Source organism: Nomascus leucogenys, chromosome X, assembly GCF_006542625.1.
Source record: "Nomascus leucogenys isolate Asia chromosome X, Asia_NLE_v1, whole genome shotgun sequence".
Lineage (NCBI taxonomy): Eukaryota > Metazoa > Chordata > Mammalia > Primates > Hylobatidae > Nomascus > Nomascus leucogenys.
Window position 1 is genome coordinate 136,556,189 of NC_044406.1, and position 20,248 is coordinate 136,576,436.

At 42.2% G+C, this 20,248-nt stretch overlaps 1 protein-coding gene across 2 annotated transcripts; it reads left to right on the plus strand.

Moving 5' to 3' along the window:
* Positions 1 to 2,916: 2,916 nt before the first annotated feature.
* VMA21 (vacuolar ATPase assembly factor VMA21) lies at positions 2,917 to 15,403 on the plus strand. Of its 2 annotated transcripts, XM_030807040.1 has the most exons (4): positions 2,917 to 2,999; positions 3,218 to 3,408; positions 9,695 to 9,804; positions 10,962 to 15,403. In XM_030807040.1, the coding sequence occupies exons 2-4, from the start codon at positions 3,299 to 3,301 to the stop codon at positions 11,102 to 11,104; spliced, it is 363 nt and encodes a 120-aa protein (XP_030662900.1). In that variant the 5' UTR covers positions 2,917 to 2,999; positions 3,218 to 3,298; the 3' UTR covers positions 11,105 to 15,403. The 2 variants fall into 2 exon arrangements, with proteins under 2 accessions (XP_030662900.1, XP_012354590.1); XM_012499136.2 differs by lacking the exons at positions 2,917 to 2,999; positions 3,218 to 3,408 and adding an exon at positions 3,501 to 3,677.
* Positions 15,404 to 20,248: the final 4,845 nt, after the last annotated feature.

Consider the following 20,248-nt stretch of genomic DNA (forward strand, 5'->3'; position numbering starts at 1 on the left):
TGCTTTAGGGCAGCAGTGGTAGGAAACCACTATTATGGTTTCCTCTGTAGTGGCCACACCACCTAACACACCATTTCATTCCAATGGCAACGGCTCTGTATGGGCTCCACTTGCCTCTAATTCTTTTGTAGCACTGCAGGTAGGAGGTTTCAGGGCTCTGTTGAGAGGGCTGACTGCTGGCTAGATTCTTTCCTTCTAGTACAGATTCTGAGTTTATTTTTAAAGTTCTTTGTCTACCTCAGTAAGCTCACAGTAAATGTTGGTAGAGTGTATCAGTCAGCATAAAAAAGAGATATGGCCGGGCGCGGTGGCTCACGCCTGTAATCCCAGCACTTTGGGAGGCCAAGGTGGGCGGATCACGAGGTCAGAAGATCGAGACCATCCTGGCTAACACGGTGAAACCCCCGTCTCTATTAAAAAAATACAAAAAATTAGCCGGGCATGGTGGCAGGCGCCTGTAGTCCCAGCTAACACGGGAGGCTGAAGCAGGAGAATGGCGTGAACCCGGGAGGCAGAGCTTGCAGTGAGCCGAGATGGCGCCACTGCATTCCAGCCTGGGCGACAGAGCGACATTCTGTCTCAAAATAAATAAATAAATAAATGAATAAAAAAGAGATATTAGAGCTTTTGTTTATATTTAAAAACACTACTATGTAAATTACATGAGCAGTTTGTCCCACAGCAAATCTCATTTATGAATGGTTCCTGTTTGAGTTATCACACAAGTGCAACTTAGGCTGTTAATGTGGGAGTGTAAAAGTGCCAGCCTGAGAGTCAGGAGTCAAGCTATGTCCCACTAGATAAATGTGTGACTTCCCACAAGTCCTGTCCCCTCTCTGGGCCGCAGTTTTCTCATCTGTACAAGGAAGTGTTTAGACTACTGTTATGGGTTGAATTGCTGGCCCAGTCACCCACACCATCTCCAAATTCATATGCTGAAATCCTTGCCCCCAGTACCCCAGAGTGAAACAGCGTCGCTGCAGATGTAAATAGTTAAGTTCATACAGGTGTAGGGTGGGTCCCTAATGCATTATGACTGGTGTCCTTATAAAAAGGGAAAATTTGGACAGAAACACAGACGCAGGGAGAAGGCCGTTTGAAGAAAAATGCAGAGATCAGGGTGATGCTTCTACAAGCCAAGAAATGCCAAAGATTGTCAGCAAACCACCAGAAAATAGAAGAGGGGCCTGGAACAGTCCTTCCTTCACAACTTTCAGAAGGAACTAGCCTTGCCAACATCTCCATCTCAGACTTCTAACCTCCTGAACTGGGAGATGGTTAACTTCTGTTGTTGAAGCCACTTAGTTTGTGGCATTTGTTATGGCAGCCCTGGCAAACTACAACAACAGTGGTTCCCAATTTTTTTGGGGGGGTGGACAGAGTCTTACTCTGTCACCCAGGCTGGAGTGCAGTGCAGTGGCACGATCTTGGCTCACTGCAACCTCCGCCTCCTGAGTTCAAGTGATTTTCTGCCTCAGCCTCCTGAGTAGCTGGGATTACAGGCATGTGCCACTACGCCAAGCTGGTTCCCAATTTTTTCACCATCAAGAACTATTTTGCTCTTTTTCCTTTTGTGGACCCAATTTATTTATTTAACAAATATTTATTAGTTCCTACTATATACCAGGCCCTACTCTAGGTTTTGGGGAACAATAAGTCACAATTCTGTTCCCCCACTTGTGTTCATTCTATCTTTTAAAAGATTTATTCTACTAAGTATACTGTGGCTTATTTTCATAATAATTTGTGAACAGTCTTTTCTTATGGGATAACTAGGATAACCTCATCATGATATAGTAAGTATCAAAAATCAAAGAACGGTGATATTTTAAATAGCTTTGGATGCCTAATAGAAAGTAAACAGATTCATTAGGTTTTTAAAAATATTAAAAACTGCCTTCAGAACCACCATTACTACATTTATGGGTTCCTAGGGATTGAAGGACCTCACAGCAGGCTGATTAGCTAGAGCAGGGGTCAGCAAACTCTTCTGTAAAAGGGTCAGATGGTAAGAATTTTGGGCATTGCAGATCATTTTGGGCGTTGCAGATCATATCGTCTCTGTCACAACTACTCAACATTGCTGTTGTAGACAATACAAATGAGAATGGCTGAGCTCCAATAAAATTTTATCAATAGACGCTGAAATCTGAATTTCATATAAATTTCACGTGTCATGTTATTCTTTTGACTTTTTCAACAATTTAAAAAGGAAAAACCATTCTTACCTCAGGGCTGTAGAAAAACAGGTGGTAGGCTCCATGTATTAGGTCGGCTGGCTCAGTTTGCCTACCCCAGAGCTAGATTCTATTTGTACCTCAAGTTCTTACATTAGGTGGTTCTTACTCACCTAAAGGTCTAGATGAGGCCCAAAGAGAGATTACTATTATTTTTATTAAATATTTTACAGTTTTTTTTTTTAGAGACGGAGTCTTGCTATGCTGCCCAAGCTGCTCTGGAACTACTGGCCTCACGCAGTCCTCCTGCCTCAGCTTCCCACAGTGTTGGGATTACAGGCGTGAGCCAGCACACTCAGCCCTAGAGGGGGATTATTCAGTTTGAACTAAAACCTGGACTTCCTGCTGCCCAGTCCATTGCCCTTTCCACCACTCTAAGCTGCTGGTTTAGTCATGATTTCAGATGTGGTCTTTGTATCCATGTGGTGCAGAAAATAGCTGTGTGGTCAGTGGCCCTTTCCAGGCGCTGACCATGTAAGGGCTGTCCTCTTACTAGCAGCCAATGGCCACCTAATTTTGTCAAGCCTGACTCCAGGCTTACCCACCCTTTCGTTTTTACCTCTCTCGGGTTGCGCAGGCCTGGGAGGCCCATCTGTTCTTACTATTTGAGTCTCCGTTGTCTCATTGGCGGCTTTCTGAGCAGCTGCAAAATATGTTTTTAACTTTTAAGTGGAAGTTGGGAGTCACTGGCATCGAGTCTGGAACAGTCATTCTCAGCAAGAGCTCTTTGAACTCTGACATTCTCTAGTTTTACGGACTCTGGTGAGTGTTTAACTCCTCCCAGCTGCCAAGGGCTGGACTTCCTACCAATGTGGGCAGTAATTAATGAGGCATTTATTTGCTCAAGTAGTGGCGAAATAATGCGCATTGCTTTTTTGTGTTGTCCCCGGCGGAATACGCTCAGTTGCCTAGCACCACAGCCCTCTGGCTGGTAGTCCCTCCTCGCGGCTCATCTGCTCGGGTCTCCTTGCCGCCCCCAGCTCAGCGACCGGGACGCAGACGAGGACCAGTGTTCGCGCGAGCTCAGGGGACGGCGTAGCCGCCGCCCGCCCAGGAGGACCATGCTGCGCGGCAAGTCCCGGCTCAACGTGGAGTGGCTGGGCTACTCGCCAGGCCTGCTCCTCGAGCACAGGCCCCTCCTGGCAGGGCGCACGCCGCGGAGCCACCGGCGGTAAGTCCTGTGAGCGCCCGCGCCTGCAACAACCCTGCGTGGCTGCGCCGCGCCGCGCCTGCGTACTGTGGCCCGCCGCCCGGCGCGAACGGGCACTTCCGGCACGAACGGGCACTTCCGGCGTGAACCGCCTCGGCCGTTCCCCCGCGGAGCTTACTGAGCGCGGCCCCCGAGCCCAGCTCCGCCGCCGAGCGCCTGTGCCGGCACGGCTACACCATGGAGCGCCCGGATAAAGCGGCGCTGAACGCACTACAGCCTCCTGAGTTCAGGTAGCCCTGAGCGGGGCCTGGACCGCGAGGCGGACTGGCCCCAGCCTGGAGCAGGGCCTGAGGGAAGGCCCTAGCTGAATGGGTGGGCGTGAGGTCTGGACCCCGGGGACCTGGCCCCAGGGAGGGGGGCGGGGAAAGCAGGTTGGGGCCTGAGACGTCTAAACGCCCGGCCCTGACCTTTCGCTCGGGTACAAGGGATCCGGGGTCCTGGGGAATAGGTCAGTGGGCCTTCAGCTCATGCTCCTATCCTAGCACTTCCTCTCGCTGTCGTCTATATTGCAGTCTCTTTCATTACCGCAGGGTCAGCCTTCTGAGGACAGGAACGCGGTCTCCTTCATCTCCGTGTTCCCTAGGGGGCCTGCATAGTCGGGGCTTAATAAATGTTTGCTGTATGAATGAAGGAGTAGAAGGGAATAGTCCCCTGGTGTGGGACTGCTTCACTTGGGGAATCAGTAAGATAGAGGCTGGTGGCTGAGTTGAAGGAATGTATGAGAGAGCAGGTGGTTCTGGCCCACCCCAGTAGGCAAGGGAGTGGTGAGGGAGTTAGCTACCATTCGTTAAGACCTACTGTATGCCAGGCTCAGTGCACGTGCTTTACATACATTATCTGAATTCTTAATTTCTCTAACTGCTTGATTTCCCAGTTTTGAAGAGGATGCAGTTGAGGGTAAGTGACTTGAAACTGAGGGTGAGTGATTACAGAATTAGGCGACAAAGTTAGTAAGTAATTGAAGCTAACGCTTGAGCAAGCTCACTGACGCCAAAGCCCACGATCTTTGGAGCTCTGTGATGCCTTCTCTTTCCGACAGGGTCATTGTGGGTTTTTTTTTTTTTTTTTTTAACTTTTATTTTTGGTTCATGAGTACATGCGCAGGTTTGTTATATAGGTAAACTGCGTGTCACGGGGGCTTGGTGTACAGGTAATTTTATCACCCAGGTAATAAGCATAGTACCCGATAGGCATTTTTTTCTGATTCTCTCCCTCCTCCCAGCCTCCACCCTCAAGTAGGCCCCAGTGTCTGTTGTTCCTCTCCTAGTGTCCATCTGTTCTTGTTGTTTAGTTCTCACTTATGAGAACGTGCAGTATTTGGTTTTCTTTTCCTGTCTTAATTTGCTTAGGATAATGGCCTCCGGCTCCAGTCATGTTGCTACAAAGGACGATCTCATTCTTTTTTTATGGCTGCATAGCGTTCCGTGGTGTATATGTACCACATTTTCTTTATCCAGCCTCAATGTGGGATTTTTTAAAAATTATTCATTTATGAGAATACCAACATATTTTTATTAGATACTCTTAGATCATAGTCCTTCTAGACTGATTCTGGTTTCCTAATGGAATTTGCAGTGAAATCTTGGCTGTGGGAGAAAGAATTCCTGTTGTCTTACTTGCTACAAAAGGGAATGTGGTAGGCTCTGTCTGCTCAACGTTGGCTGCAGAAGTTTGTATGAAGTGGGAAAACTAGGTGGTGGTATAAATGGAGGCAGAGTAAGGTTCATCCTGAACTTTTTCCTTTGTGTGAGGACAACTTTAATTCCAGCCTTTCTCATTCCTCATTTCTAACAAATCTCTGCTCAGTAACACCCAAAGATACATAGGATAAATCAGTTGAATAGCATCAGTTGCTTTGTCTTGGAATAAGCCACTGATTTTACCCAAGGTGGCTTGTGTCAGCAAAACCAACAGCTCTTGTGGCTGGAAGCCAAGGAGAAAATGTCCTATAAACAGTACAGGAAGTTTGCTAGTTTTCAAAAGTTTGTATGTACACTTTGACTTAATGCTTAGTCCCATATTAGTGAGGTCACAACACAGAAAAGTAGTCACATTTTTGAAGTTTGAGGTAAAGAGAGAAGTGAGAAGGAATTAGCTATAAATTATTAAGGTATGCTGTGTATAGATTGTGTGGGGGCTAGAAATTAACGTGTAGAAAGGTTATATTTGGGTGGTGGGATTATAAGTGATTTTGTTTACTTTAAAACATTTTTATGGTGTTATATCATCTTTTCAATAATAAACTTTTTAAAAGCCAGGCCAGATAATAGATACTCAAGAGAGGTCATGTAAAGAACAAAACAATCAGTTAACACTTCCTTTCTGTTCCTTTAACAAGTTAGATAATCTGAAAGTTGCATTCCTAAAACATACTTTTATACTCACCATAGAAACACCAAAGTCGAGTGCTTTTTTTAGGGTCCACAAAAGAATTGGCCAATTAGTGTTTTGTATTTTCTGTAGATTCTCCACTGCAGACACTCATACTCTCATGAGGATTACACAATAAATTCCTCTAAAAATTTACTAGTAGGAAACAGTTTAAGGGAGCTTATGTATATTAAATGAGAGTTGTATAGCTCAGTAATAACCAAAATGAGGCCTGCTAAAAGATGATCCATTTAAGTACCAAAAGAAAATATTAGAACTTTTTTTTTTACAGCAGTAAGCATTTAATTTCTCACACATGTGCAGAGCATGTGATCAAGAAATAGGCATGAGGTTAGTTATATTTAATATATATTCTACTCAATGTTTTTGTGGGTTTTTTGTTCAGGTTCTTTTTAAATAAATTTCATCGTGTATATTTGAGGTTCACAACATGATGTTATGGCATACATATAGTAAAATGATTACTGTGGTGAAGCAGATTAATATATCTGTCATCTCACATACTTTTGTGTGTGTGTGACCAGAGGCAGCTAAAATCTTATTTACAAAAGTCCCTAATACTATGCAACTTTATTGCCTATAGTCCTCTTGTACATTAGATATCTAACTTGTTAATCCATATATCTACTGCTTTGTGTCCTTTGATGTATATCTCCCTATTTCCTCCCCTCCAGCCTCCCACCCCCACCGCCATGGTAACTACTGTTTTATTCACTGTCCCTGTGTAGTTGACTGTTGACCTTTTTTTTTTTTTTTTAAAGATTCCACATATAAGTGAGCTCATGTAGTATTTGTCTTTCTGTGTTTGGCTTATTTTACTTAACATAATGTCTTCCAGGTCCATCCATGTTGTGGCAAATGGCAGATGTCCTCTTTTAAGGCTGAATAAAATACTCCCTTGTATATATACACTACAGTTTCTTTATTTTTTCTGTCTACATACACTTAGGTTGTTTTCAAATCTTGGCTATTGTGAATAATGCTGCAATGAAGATGGAAGTGCAGATATTTTTACGAGGTAGTGATTTCATCTCCTTTGGTTATATTCCAGAAGAGAGATTGCTGGGCTGTGTGGTAGTTCTATTTTTAATTTCTTTAGGAACTGTTTTCCATAATGGCTGTACCAGTCTACATTTCCAGTCACAATGTAGTAGGGTATCTTTTTCTCCACACTTTTACAAACATTTGTTATCACTTGCCTTTTTGATAATAGCTGTCCTTAGAAGTGTGAGTTTATATCTCATAGTGGTTTTGATTTGCATTTCCCTGATGATTTAGTGATGTTGAGCACATTTTCATTTATCTCTTGGCCATTTTGATGTCTTTGGAGAAATGTCTGTCCAGCTGTTGTCCATATTTTAATCAGATGGTTTTTCTGCTGAGTTGTAAGAGTTCTTTATAAATTTTGGGATATTAACCCCTTACAAGATAGGTGGTTCGCAAATATGTTTTCCTAGTCTAAGCTGCCTTTTCATTCTGTTGGTTGTTTCCTTTGCAGTATAGAAGCTTTTTAGTTTTATGCAAGCCGCTTTATTTTTTCTTTTGTAGCCTGAGCTTTTGGTGTGATATCCAAAAAATCATTACTGAGGCCAATGTTAAGCACCTTTCCCTCTGTGTTCTTTTATGTCTTAAAACTTTATATCTTTATGTTTTAGTTATTTTATCTATTTTGGGTTGATTTTTGTTTATGGTGTAAGAGTCCAGTTTTTTTCTTTGCATGTAGAAATCCTGTTTTCCCAGTACCATTTATTGAAGACTGTCCTTTCCCCATTGTGTTCCTCTTAACACCCCTGTCGAAGATTAGTTGGCCATATATGTTTGGATTTATTTCTGGGCTCTATTCTGTTTCATTGTTATATGTTTCTGTTTTTATGCCAATACCATATTGTTTTGATTACTATAACTGTAATATTTTAATCAGAAAGTGTGACGCTTACAACTTTTTCAGTGTTGCTTTGGCTATTTGGGGCTTTTTGTGGTTCTGTATGATGAATTTTAGGATTGTTTTTCTATTTTAATGAAGAATGCTACTGGAATTTTGATAGAGATTGTGTTATATCTGTATGTTGCTTTGGGTACTGTGGACATTTCAACAGTATTAATTCTTCCAATCCATGAACACAGGATATCTTTACATTTATTTGTGTCATCTTCAATTTCTTTCATCAGCGTTTTATACTTTTCAGTGTACAAGTCACTCATCGCCTTGGTTAAATTTATTCCTAAGTTTCTTTTTTTTTGAAATAGAGTCTTGCTCTGTCACCCAGGCCAGAGTAAAGTGCCCCAATCACTGCTCACTGCAGCCTTGACCTCTGGGACTCAAACAATCCTCCCACTTCAGCCTCTTGAGTAGCTGAGATTACAGGCACGTGCCACCATGCCCAGCGAATTATCAAAACATTTTTTTGTAGAGGTGGGGTTTTGCTATGTTACCTAGGCTTGCGTCAAACTCCCGGCCTCAAGCCTCAGCCTTCCCAAAGTGCTGGGATTACAGGCATGAGCCACTGAGCCTGGCCCATGAGTATTTTTTTTAATGCTATTATAAATGGGATTGTTTTCTTGATTTCTTTTTCAGCTCAGTAAGGGATGCGGAAGTTTGTCAAGTGCTTTTTCTGCATCAACTGAGATGATCCTACTTGGTCATAATATATAATCTTTTTGATTTATTGGTTTTGTTTGTTTGTCTGTGACAGTCTTGCTCTGTTGCCAGACTGTGATTTTGGCTCATTGCAACCTCTGCCTCCCAGGTTCAAGGGATTCTCGTGCCTTGGCCTCCCAAGTAGCTGGGACTATAGGCACACACCACCACGCTCAGCTAATTTTTGTATTTTTAGTAGAGACTGGGTTTTGCCATGTTGGCCAGGCTAATCTCAAACTCCTGGCCTCAAGTGATCCGCCTGCCTCGGCCTCCCAAAGTGCTGGGATTACAGGTGTGAGCCACCACACCTGGCCTGATTCTTGTTGAATTTGGTTTGAAAATATGTTATTGAGGAATTTTGCACCAGTGTTCATCAATGATGTTGTCCTGTAGTTTTCTTGCTGTGTCTGTCTGGCTTAGGTGTCAAGGTGATTTGAGCCTCTTAAAACGTGTTTGGAAGTATTCCCTCCAGCTTGATTTTTCACCCATAACAGAAGTTCCTATTCCAGCTGGAGAGGGCGCACTGGTCCGTTCGCTCTGCCTACCTCCTTCGGTGGTCTGGTGTCTGGTGCTGGTGGTCAGGGTTGCTGCATGGGCTCAGGGACTGGTGTGGCAGTGGCTTCCCTGGGCCAAAGCTCTGATCCCAGTCGGGGAGGGCACGCTGGTGCGTTGGCTCCACCTGGTTAGTTTGCTGGTCTACTGTGTGGTGCTGGAGGACAGGAAGCTGGCAGCTTTCCCAGATGCAAGCTCCCATTCCAGCGGGAGAGGGCACACTGCTCCACCCGTGGTGCCTGCCGAGTTCCCTGGTCTGGTGTCTGGTGCTGGTGGACACGGTTGCCGCATGGGTTGGGCACTGGTGCCTCTGTCCGCTGTGGCTTCCCAGGGTAGAAGCTCCAGTTCCAGAGGCAGGGGCACTGAGTTTCTTCACCTAGTTTGTTCACCCAGCTTGTTGGCAGTTGATCTGAGGCGCCCTGACGCTTCGTCTCACACTGGATATGAATGACAGTCCCCAAAGGTGGTGTATAATCTTCATGTTCCAGCTCAAGAAATTCCCACTACCCACAGCTGGTTCTCTAGGATCTTTGGATTAGGAGTCCCTGCCTGTGATCTTCCTCCTACATAGCATCTCATTTGTGGATGTTTATAGTTTTAGGGACCTAAGAGCGTTTGGATATGACTCTGAAGGTTCTGATTTTCTCTTTGTTTACTTTATTCCAGAAATGAAAGCTCATTAGCATCTACACTGAAGACGCTCCTGTTCTTCACAGCTTTAATGATCACTGTTCCTATTGGGTTATATTTCACAACTAAATCTTATATATTTGAAGGTAATCTTAGACCCATTAAAACAAGATGTTTTCCCCCGATTTAAGATTCTGTGCTTTTATGATCTCTTTATATCTTTAAACTGGATATTCTTATTTTTTTTCTTGTTTAGCTGTTCAAAAACTCATATTGTTCATAATGAGTCTTTATGAAATAACTTGTTATTTCAGCTTGACAGTTTTCTTATGGTTTTCTGTGAAATGGCTTGCAAATCCTTTCTCTTAGTACCCTTTAAAGAATAGGAGTTGGCTGACATGGGAGGAGGAATTTTGGGGGAATGGACTTCTAGTGTCGGATAGTGGAAGGAAGAGAGAATGAAGTCCCCTTTTTGACGTTGAAATATATATATATATTTTTGAGACAGAGTTTCACTCTTATTGCACAGGCTGGAGTGCAATGGTGCAATCTCGGCTCACCGCAACCTCCGCCTCCCATGTTCAAGCGATTCACTTGTCTCAGCCTCCTGAGTATCTGGGATTACAGGCACCTGCCACTACACCCGACTAATTTTTGGTATTTTTAGTAGAGACAGGGTTTCACCATGTTGGCCAGGCTGGTCTCGAACTCATGACCTCAGGTGATCCACCCACCTCGGCCTCCCAGAGTGCTGGGATTACAAGCGTGAGCCACCGCACCCGGCCTGAAGTCTTTATAATTATGGTTTTGTTTAAAACAATGTTTTTTTTTTTTTTGAGATGGAGTCTAGTTGCCCAGGATGGAGTGCAGTGGTGCGATCTCGGCTTGCGGCAAGCTCTGCCTCCCGGGTTCACGCCATTCTGCTGCCTCAGCCTCCCGAGTAGCTGGGACTACAGGCGCCTGCTGCTACGCCTGGCTAATTTTTTTGTATTTTTAGCAGAGACAGGGTTTCACCGTGTTAGCCAGGATGGTCTCCATCTCCTGACCTCGTAATCTGCCCGTCTCGGCCTCCCAAAGTGCTGGGATTACAGGCGTGAGCCACCGTGCCCGGCCAAAATAATGTTCTTAAAATATAGAAGGTACTCATATCTTTTAGTGAATACTTTATTCATTACCACCCAAAGTATTACTTTTTAATTGCCTGACTAATTAAATAAATATATCATAAAAATTAGGATGCTTTTTTTTTGTACTTTGGTAAATTTTGCAATAAAATGGAAACTGTTTTTTTTTCTCTTGATAGGCGCCCTTGGGATGTCCAATAGGGACAGCTATTTTTACGCTGCTATTGTTGCAGTGGTCGCCGTCCATGTGGTGCTGGCCCTCTTTGTGTATGTGGCCTGGAATGAAGGCTCACGACAGTGGCGTGAAGGCAAACAGGATTAAAGTGACCATCACCTTTTGATAGCATTAAATTCATTTTTTAAAATGATAAATGCTGGAGGGGGCCATCTGATTTGAATAAAATTGAAAGAACATGTTAAAGTCAGTCTTAAGGAGTCACGTTTGAGTAGTATAAATTTTGATCCTTCTAATATGTTGGTTTGTATATTCAGTTTTAACTGTATGAATCTGATTTGCAAATGAGAATTTGGAAAAGTTAAATTAGTTACAAATAAATATGTTAATTTAATTATACAGTACTCTGGAAGGAATTTTATCTTCTTTCAACAAAATGTTTTATAGTATTCTGACTTACGGTTGCTTTTGAGTTTTACTCATTTGGATATATTAAGATGCACACAGGGAAGCAAATTCAACTCCACTTTACGCTGGAATGCTTTCTTTAGCATGAAAATACCAGGTCCTTGGATTTGGGATTTTAATTTCCTATGGAAAGTTGTTTAAATTGTGGACACTGGAATTAATCTGAATGTCACTAAGGAATTTCACATGAAGTGTAATCCCTAGTCAATAAGAATTTTCCATTACATTATTTTATGGGAAAACTAGGCTAAATTACATCCATTCAGGTAAAAGGACCTTAGCTTACTGAAGGATCTAAAGAGCAAAGCAAAGCTCTCACTACTCAAACACTCAGCCTGCTTCCTTCAAGTCCCCTTGCAGGCCAGCTTTGTGCTTTGCAGACCAACTTTTTAGTGAGATACTTTGCTTCCTCATTCAACATTGAAGCTAGGCTTCAATTAAAAGGTTCGAGGAAGCTCCATTTAAAATTGTTTTTTCTACTGTGTTTTAAAATGGTAGTGTATATGATAGGAATTTGCATTTAAATATGTTCATTTTTGCGTATGTTAGGAGTGGAAACAATCTGGAAAACATTTTTTTTTTTCACCCAAAAAGTATTCTCCTTGGGCTTATCTGATGGAAAAAACCCTTGATTTTATTTTCGTATCTTTAGTCTGTGTTCTTTCTAGTTATTTGGTACTAATTGTGTGCAATCTAAAAACACTCCCACAAATATTTGTTTTTTAATTATAAAATCATAATATATGTTCTTTGTAGAAAACTGGAAAAATACATATTCAAACAGGAAAAAAAAATCAAAATTCCCCATAATGTTGCCATCTAAAAATAACCTGTATTTTAGTTTATATCCCGTATTCATTTTTGAAAGCCATTTCTTAATGCTAGTTTGATACACACTAAAAATTTAGCTTACAAGTTCAAATTCTGCCAGCTTTTCCTGACAGCTATTTGCATTTTTTCAGATGAGTGATTATTGGCCATTTTCTTTTTTCCTTTTTTTTTTTTTTTTTTGAGACAGAGTTTTGCTCTGTCGCCCAGGCTGGAGTGCAGTGGTGCAATCTCAGCTCACTGCAACCTCTGCCTCCTGGGTTCAAGTGATTCTCCACCTCAGCCTCCCAAGTAGCTGGGACTACGGGTGCCTGCCACCACACCTGGCTAATTTTTTTTGTATTTTTTTGTAGAGACGGGGTTTCACCATGTTGTCCAGGCTAATCTCGAACTTGTGACCTCAGGTGATCCACCCGCCTCGGCCTCCGAAAGTGTTGGGATTACGTGAGCCACCACGCCCGGCCTTATTGACCATTTTCTAAATAAGCACATTCTATCTTTATTCTCTTAAAATTCAAATTTTCTGTTACTGATAATCTTAATACTTAGGATTCTTGCTTAAGTATGTGAAACCATTACCGATTTGTTGTTCACATTTATTATTTTTTATGTTGTGAAACTGGACTAAAGGAATAGAGGGATGATTAGTCATAAAAGTCAAATAGGCATTTGTGTTTAACTGTTGAGAAAAGTGAAAGATTGGTATGATTATTATGGAACTGTTTTTAATTCTTGCTTAAAGACTACAATTTTAGTATAATGACATTTGAGTCTAGGGTAGTGTGTGGTAGATTTCTAGATGGTCCCTAATTAAGATGTATTGTTGTATTTAGAATTGTCCACTTAATTTCTTTTTATATAATGCCAAGGTATTTCTTGTGCTTTTGGGATCTTACGCTGTTTGTAAAATGTTACTGTCCAATGTTGGATTATTGTGTTTGGTTTCAGGCATTTGCTGAATAGGTAATGATATATGGGTATTTTTCTGCAAGTATTTAAGCCAGGGGCATATGCAAAGGCAGTTGTAATTTCCTCTTGGAAAAAGCGCCAGATGTTTGAAGGTTAAAATCAAATGCTAGGGTTGATATTTAGGCTTATAACAAAATAGGCTTGTTTTCAAAGCAGTTTTTTCCTAGAGTTTTAACTGTTAACTCACTAGTTTGCTGCTGTTTTTAACTATGTTAAATAACATATGGTATTTGACAAATAGATTTATTTTTCAAAATGTCTCACTAGTTTCCTTTTACACAATGTATATACTTCAAGATGTATAGAAAGGAAAGCTACGGTTGAGCCCTTATACATGTTTTAAGGTAGAAATATGTTCCCTATTGTTTGAAAACTGATTGTAAGAATAACCTCAGTTAGGAGATACAACTTGAAGTGTCAGTCCAAACTACTGATTTAACCCCATTTACGGTAACACATTACCTTCCTCACCTCCTGTTTTGCCCTGGAGAATGTAGTCCTTCTTCACATTTGTGTTGAGAAATGAAAAGTCTGCTGTAGAATGTATCTGATGTCATTAGTTCTTCAAATGGATACCATTGTGCATATAACAGTAGAATTTGGTTTGGGGTTGTTAGTGAAAAAAAAATTTAAACCTGCCATTAAAAATCCCCATGTTTCATGGAAATCTAACAGAAATACATTGTAATAATTAGAACATTTTCTTTTCTTTTTTCTTTTTTTTTGAGATGGAGTTTTGCCCTTCTTGCCTAGGCTGGAGTGCAAGAGCGCAATCTTGGCTCACTGCAACCTCCGCCTCCCGGGTTCAAGCAATTCTCCTGCCTCAGCCCCCTGAGTACCTCGGATGACAGGTGCGTGCCACCACACCCGGCTAATTTTTGTATTTTTAGTAGAGACGGGGTTTCGCCATGTTAGCCAGGCTAGTCTCGAACTCCTGACCTTAGGTGATCCACCCGCCTCTGCCTCCCAAAGTGCTGGGATTACAGGTATCAGCCACCGTGCCTGGCCTAATAATTAGAACATTTTCATCATGAAAATGTCATCAGCTTTGCCAAAAGAAACAACCAATTGACTTGTTTGGCGTTTGTTTTCCATTTTCATGTCAATTTTATGTATACAGTTAGAATACTCAAGGAGACCACTAAAATCAGTTAAACAAGTAGGGTATATCCAAAGAAAGATGAAACCCAAAAGTATATAAAAAGGATTTAAATCCCATTTTAGATGTACCTAGTGTGTATTTCTTATCTCTAGACAAGTTCATGTTTATTGTTTAATTTATGCCCAAGTGAAGTTGTAAACTTATGGTTCAACTCTGACACAGAATTTGTCACTTGTCTGAGGTCAGCGGCAGGTTTCTCTGCTGTCAAGCACTCTGTGTCACCCACCAGATTAGTATAACTATTAATTCAGACTCTACTCCTATGTTTAAGATAATTTTTACAAGAGCTGGCTGAAGCAGCACATTAGTAACCTGACAAGATTTCTTTTTCCCTTTTCAGGGGGAAAGGGTCACCTTAAAAATAAATTATTTTCAGGGACTTTGGGAATCTAATGATAAATATTACACATAATCTATGAATAGCTTAATCCTTTATATATTCCTTAAAATAGGAATTCCTCGACATCACTCCCGGCCACACTTTCCTTGCCTTTGTTGTTGCTATGTGTATTTGAAAGTAATATCTGCATTCCTTTTAAGATGTTCTGTAAGTCATATTTGTCAGTTATACAGAGTAGTCTTCCTTTTTCCCACGTTCAGTGTAATCTCACTGAACAGTAATAATAGCAATAGCTAACAACATCTGCACAGCACCTTACAGTTTGCAAAGAACGTTCACACATTCTCATTTGAGTTTTGCATAGTGAACCTGTTACGAGATGTCTCTTGACGTCGATGCTAAAAGTGTTAGAATCTTTAAATCACTAGAGTCATTGAATATGCTGTAGTATTGAATAGTGCCCTGACTAGGGGGAGGATTTAGATGTGCTGCATTTCAAGCCATGTATAATCATCAAAATGGGGGGCTTGAGTTCTTTAGCTACTTGAATCTGATTTATTTCTGTTAAGTGATGCTTTTCTAACCGTTATCTGGATGGATTTTGTATTCACTATATTGTAGCTTGTAATTTGCATAAATTTACCATCTGATGTCATTAAAAAAAGTGTTTGTAGTGCTACTTTGCTGTGTCCTGATTCAATTAATGTTTTATTAACCACTCTGTTTTTAAAAATTTGTTTGCCTGCTTCTCATTTTATAACATGTAAAGTATGTACAGAGCTCACTTTAAAAAATTTGTTCGTTGGCCTCTGTGCTATGTAGATTATATAGAGAGCTGTCAAGGATAAGTTTTTATGCAGTAAATGTCAGCCAGAAATGCTCAAACTGATTGGGAGTGTGGGGGAGGGGTGTTGAGCTGTAAAGGGCTGGTTATACTTCATCTGGGGTGGGCTTCAAATGCCCCTAAAGGAGAGTTGAGAAATAGTTATGGCTAATTAAATGTGGGAATACATAATTCCTGACGACGTCCACATGCCACCCCCTCATGACTAATGTCCTGTGTCCTCTGTCCTCTAATCACCCGTTGATTGCACTCCAGCTCCTTCCTGTGCTTCTGAGGACTCCAGCTAATTCTTACTAATAAGTGTTAATATCCCCTTCCCAAACACATTTGAGACGTCTTAGTATCAAAAAATTGTATAGGTTATGAGATGTCCAGGGAACTCAGGAAACAGGTAATGGCATTGCAGAAACTACAGGACAGCAGTTCTGAAAGTTTACTGGAATCACCTTGTAGGATTTATTAAAAATAACTGATTGCCCAAATGTAACCCAGACCTTCTGAATCGGAGTCTCTGGGGGTGGGGGCGTAGAAAGCTCTCTGGGGCCGGGCGCGGTGGCTCACACCTGTAATCCCAGCACTTTGGGAGGCTGAGGCGGGCGGATCACGAGGTCAAGAGATAGATACCATCCTGGCCAACATGGTGAAACCCTATCTCTACTAAAAATACAAAAATTAGCTGGGTGCAGTGGTGCGTGCCTTTAGTTTCAGCTACTCAGGAGGCTGTGGCAGGAGAATCACTTGAACCTGGGAGGTGGAGGTTGCAGTGAGCTGAGAGCCTGGTGGCGAAGCTATGCTCTGTCTCAAAAAAAAAAAAATAAAAATAATAACATTTTGGAACAGGCAGTGATCAACATGAAGCTGGATTGAGAACTGCTGGAGATTTAGAATTGGGCCTCTCAGTGTATGTGTTTAATGATGGACTTGAAGATGTTTGTATAAAGCCTGAAGTAAGCACACACCTTATTAGGCAAAGGTAGAATGTTGATAATGCTATATTGAAGGTGCAATTTAAAATAAGGAGACCTTTACTGGGTTCCTGACAATCCATATTGACTTTGCTTCAGTGCTAATAAATGATGTTGAATGAAAATTTTAGTACAGGGAACAGCCAACTTAAGAAACAACTGAGGCGTGCATAGATAGACATGGCCACTGCTGTGCCTGTGATGCCTTTTTCTTACTTGGAATCCTCACTGCTGTGGACTTTGGAGATAAGGAAAACCAATAGGAGTATGTGAATCTGAGGTTTCTAAAGCAGAGAGGTAATGGAGAAAAGCAGAAATGGTTTCCAGGCACATCTGTGCTATTAACCCTCTGGCTTCCCTGCCCCCCATTACCTTTCACTGCTTACGTGCCTGCACTTCCTTTCACATAAGCCCTGCTCGTGCACCCATTAAAGATGCATTGAGGTTAGCCCTTTTGGTAAATACGGGATGAAGGTGGAGAACATTTGTTCGCAACCTGGCAACCCAGGGATGCTTTCCTCCAAAAGATGATCCAGCAGCCCTGAGGGAAGGGATACTACAAATGGCACACCCTGCATCTGTGTGCATCTCACCACCTTCACTGCTCCTACCTGGTGCCAGCCCAGATTTACTCCTCGCCCGGAGCCTCAAATTGGTTTCTGCTGGCTTTCTTGCACCTGTGGTCACTTTGCCACAAAGCAACTACAAGTTTCCTTTAAAAATAATAGATCAGGCATACCATGCCTCTGCTCAAAATCCTCCCAATAGCTCCCCATCTCACTCAGGAAGATTTAGACTCCATATGTGGCCTACAAGCCAGGCCACTTCCTTTCATTTCATTCCCACCCCACTTGCTCACCGTTTGCCAGCCTCCTGGACTTCTTGGTGTTCCCCGAACCTCCCATACTCAGTCCCATTAGCTGTTCCCTCTGCCTGGTACCCTCTTCCCAGATCTTCTCACAGCTGGCTCTTCCTCACCCTTCAGGTCACAATGCTCATGCCACCTCAGAGAGGTTTCCCCTGACAACCTAAAGCAGTGAGACCCCCATTGCTATCACAACACTTAATACTGGATGAAATTATTTTATTAGCCACCTCCTTCCACTAAAATGTAAGTGCAGGAGGGTAGGCACTTTGTCTTATTCACCACTGAATCCCTAGGACCTCAGAGTTGCATGAGAGTTTGGCCAGCCCCTACTAAGTGGGAAGATAACAACACAGGCCCCCTGTGCCAAATTGTCTGCTCTGCCTCAGGAAGAAGACCAAAATGGTTGGAGGGGCATCAGATTTTTTTCCTCCCATCTGTATCTGTAGCTCTCTGTTCCCAGGACTCTGCATTTTGCTCTGAAGCCCTAAAACACACCCACCTTTCTCAACCACCCCAACCCCATCCCTCACCACCACATCTGTGGTTTTTTGCATGCAAGCAAAGCAGCAGGGAAGCTGGATATGCTCTTCATGGATGTGGGGGTGTGGCTTTCCCATTTAGTATGGTTTCATAGAATGCTCTTGATGTGTCCTGCAGACACAGGTCTGGGAAGACCCACCAGTTCTCTTTCTCTTGCTCTGTTGCTGCGATTCTGCAATTATCAGCAATGTTATCATGTTTAGCTCTGGCCTGTGAACATGCACATAAACAGAATGAATTAGAGTAGAAACAGAATCTGATTTTCCCAGCTATGTGTAAATTATAAAAATATACATTTTAAAGAAAAATGTACGTTGGATAGCCAGATTTTGTTGCTTTAAAAATATTCACAATAGAAAATGAAACTGGGGGCTGTGAAAAATGAAGACTGTTCACATGTCTACCATTTCTTTCATAAGAATTGTATGTAGGACAGGCCAAGGGCACCATGCATTTTTTCCTCTACCATTTCTGCTGCTGCTAGCTAGAGACACAGTCCTCCTCCACCCTTTACTCGCCCTCCTTCCGAACTCACCTCAGACCAATTAGAATTAAGATAAAAATTTGAGTGGGAAATGAAAGCCCAGGAAAATGGAATAAGCAAGAAAAGTTAAACAAGTTCTTCCAAATGACTTGGACAGTCTGTTAGGGACTGTCACCTGTGGTAGGCAGAATTTCAAGATGCTCCAAGATTCCCACTCCCTGTCTGTTCCCTTCCCTATAGCTTCCTTGATTAGATGACTGTATGAGTTTCCTGTGACTGCTGTAAAAGAGTACCATGGACCGGGGGGCTTCAACAACAGAAATGCATTGTCTCCCAGTTCTGGACGCTGGAAGTCCAAGATCAAGGTGTAGTCAGGGCTGGTTCCTTCTGAGGTATCTCTCCTTGGCTTGTAGATGACCATCTTCTCTCTGTGTCTTCTCTTGATCTTCCCTCTGTGTGGCATTTGTGTCCTAATCACTTCTTACAAGGATCCCAGTCACACTGGATTAGGGCCCATCCTAATGACCTTGTTTTACCTTAGTTACCTCTTTAAAGAGCCTATCTCCATATATAGTCACATTCTCAGGTACTAGTGGTTAGGACTTGAACATATGAATTTTTTAGAGGGGACACAATTTGGTATATAACAGTTATGTTACATGGTGTGCTAGGCAGAATAATGACCCATCAAATATGCTCATCTGAATGCTCAGAACCTGTAAATATGTTACTTGATCTGGCAGGGGAGAATTAAGGTTGTAGATGGAATTAAGTCTGCCTTTCAGCTGACTTTAAGACAGGGAGAATATTATCAATTTTTTTTGGGTGGGCCCAGTGTTATTTGTCACAGGCTCTTGTGGTTGGCTAAAAATATGGTGCCCCAAAGATATATTCACTTATTATTTCCTAGAACCTGTGGATATTACCTTATGTAGGAAAAGAGTGAGTATTACCTTATATGGGATAAGTGATGAAGGATGTTGAGAGGAAGTGTTTATCCTGGATTATCTGGATGGGATAATTCTTGATAATTTTTGAAATCCTAAATGCTATCACATGCATACTTATAAGAGAGAGCAGAGGGAATTTTGAGACATACCCATGCAGAGGAGACAGCCATGTGAAGATGGAGGCAGAAATGGGAGTGAGGCAGCCACAAGCCAAGGAAGCCTGGGGCCACCAAAAGCTGGAAGAGGCAAGGAAGGCTTCTCCCCCAGAGCCTCTCAGAGGAGTGTGGCTCTCTTGATGCCTTGATTTAGGATTTCTGACCTCTGGAACTATGAGATAATACATTTCTACTGTTTTAACCCATTATGCCGGAGGTTGCAGATTTTTTTGTGTGAAAAATCAGACCTTGGTGATGACCTTGCGCAGTAGGATATAAATAATTCACACAAACTTAATGTTCCAATAGTGAAACACTAGGCATAAATGGATTAAACTACCAAGTGTGTGATAATTTGTTATGGCTGCCACAAGGAACTAATACAGGTCCTTAAAAGTGGAAGAGGGAAGTTCAGGAGGAAGTCAGAGTGATGTGATACCAGAAGGACTCAACCTGCTATTCCTGGCTTGGCTGATGGAGGAGGAGAGCTGCAAAGCAGGGGCTGTGGGCAGCCTCTAAAAGCTGGAATCCCATGATCACAGTTCTCTGGCTAGGTCACCAGCTTCTCAAAACACCAACAACACAATGGTGCGCTGAAGAGTTTGAGAGGGAACCTCATGAAACGATTCTCAACCCCTACTCCCATTTCTGCCTGGGTGAATTCTAGAGGTCCATGCATTTCCATGCAGTTAGGCATCATGTAAATACATCTTTCTCC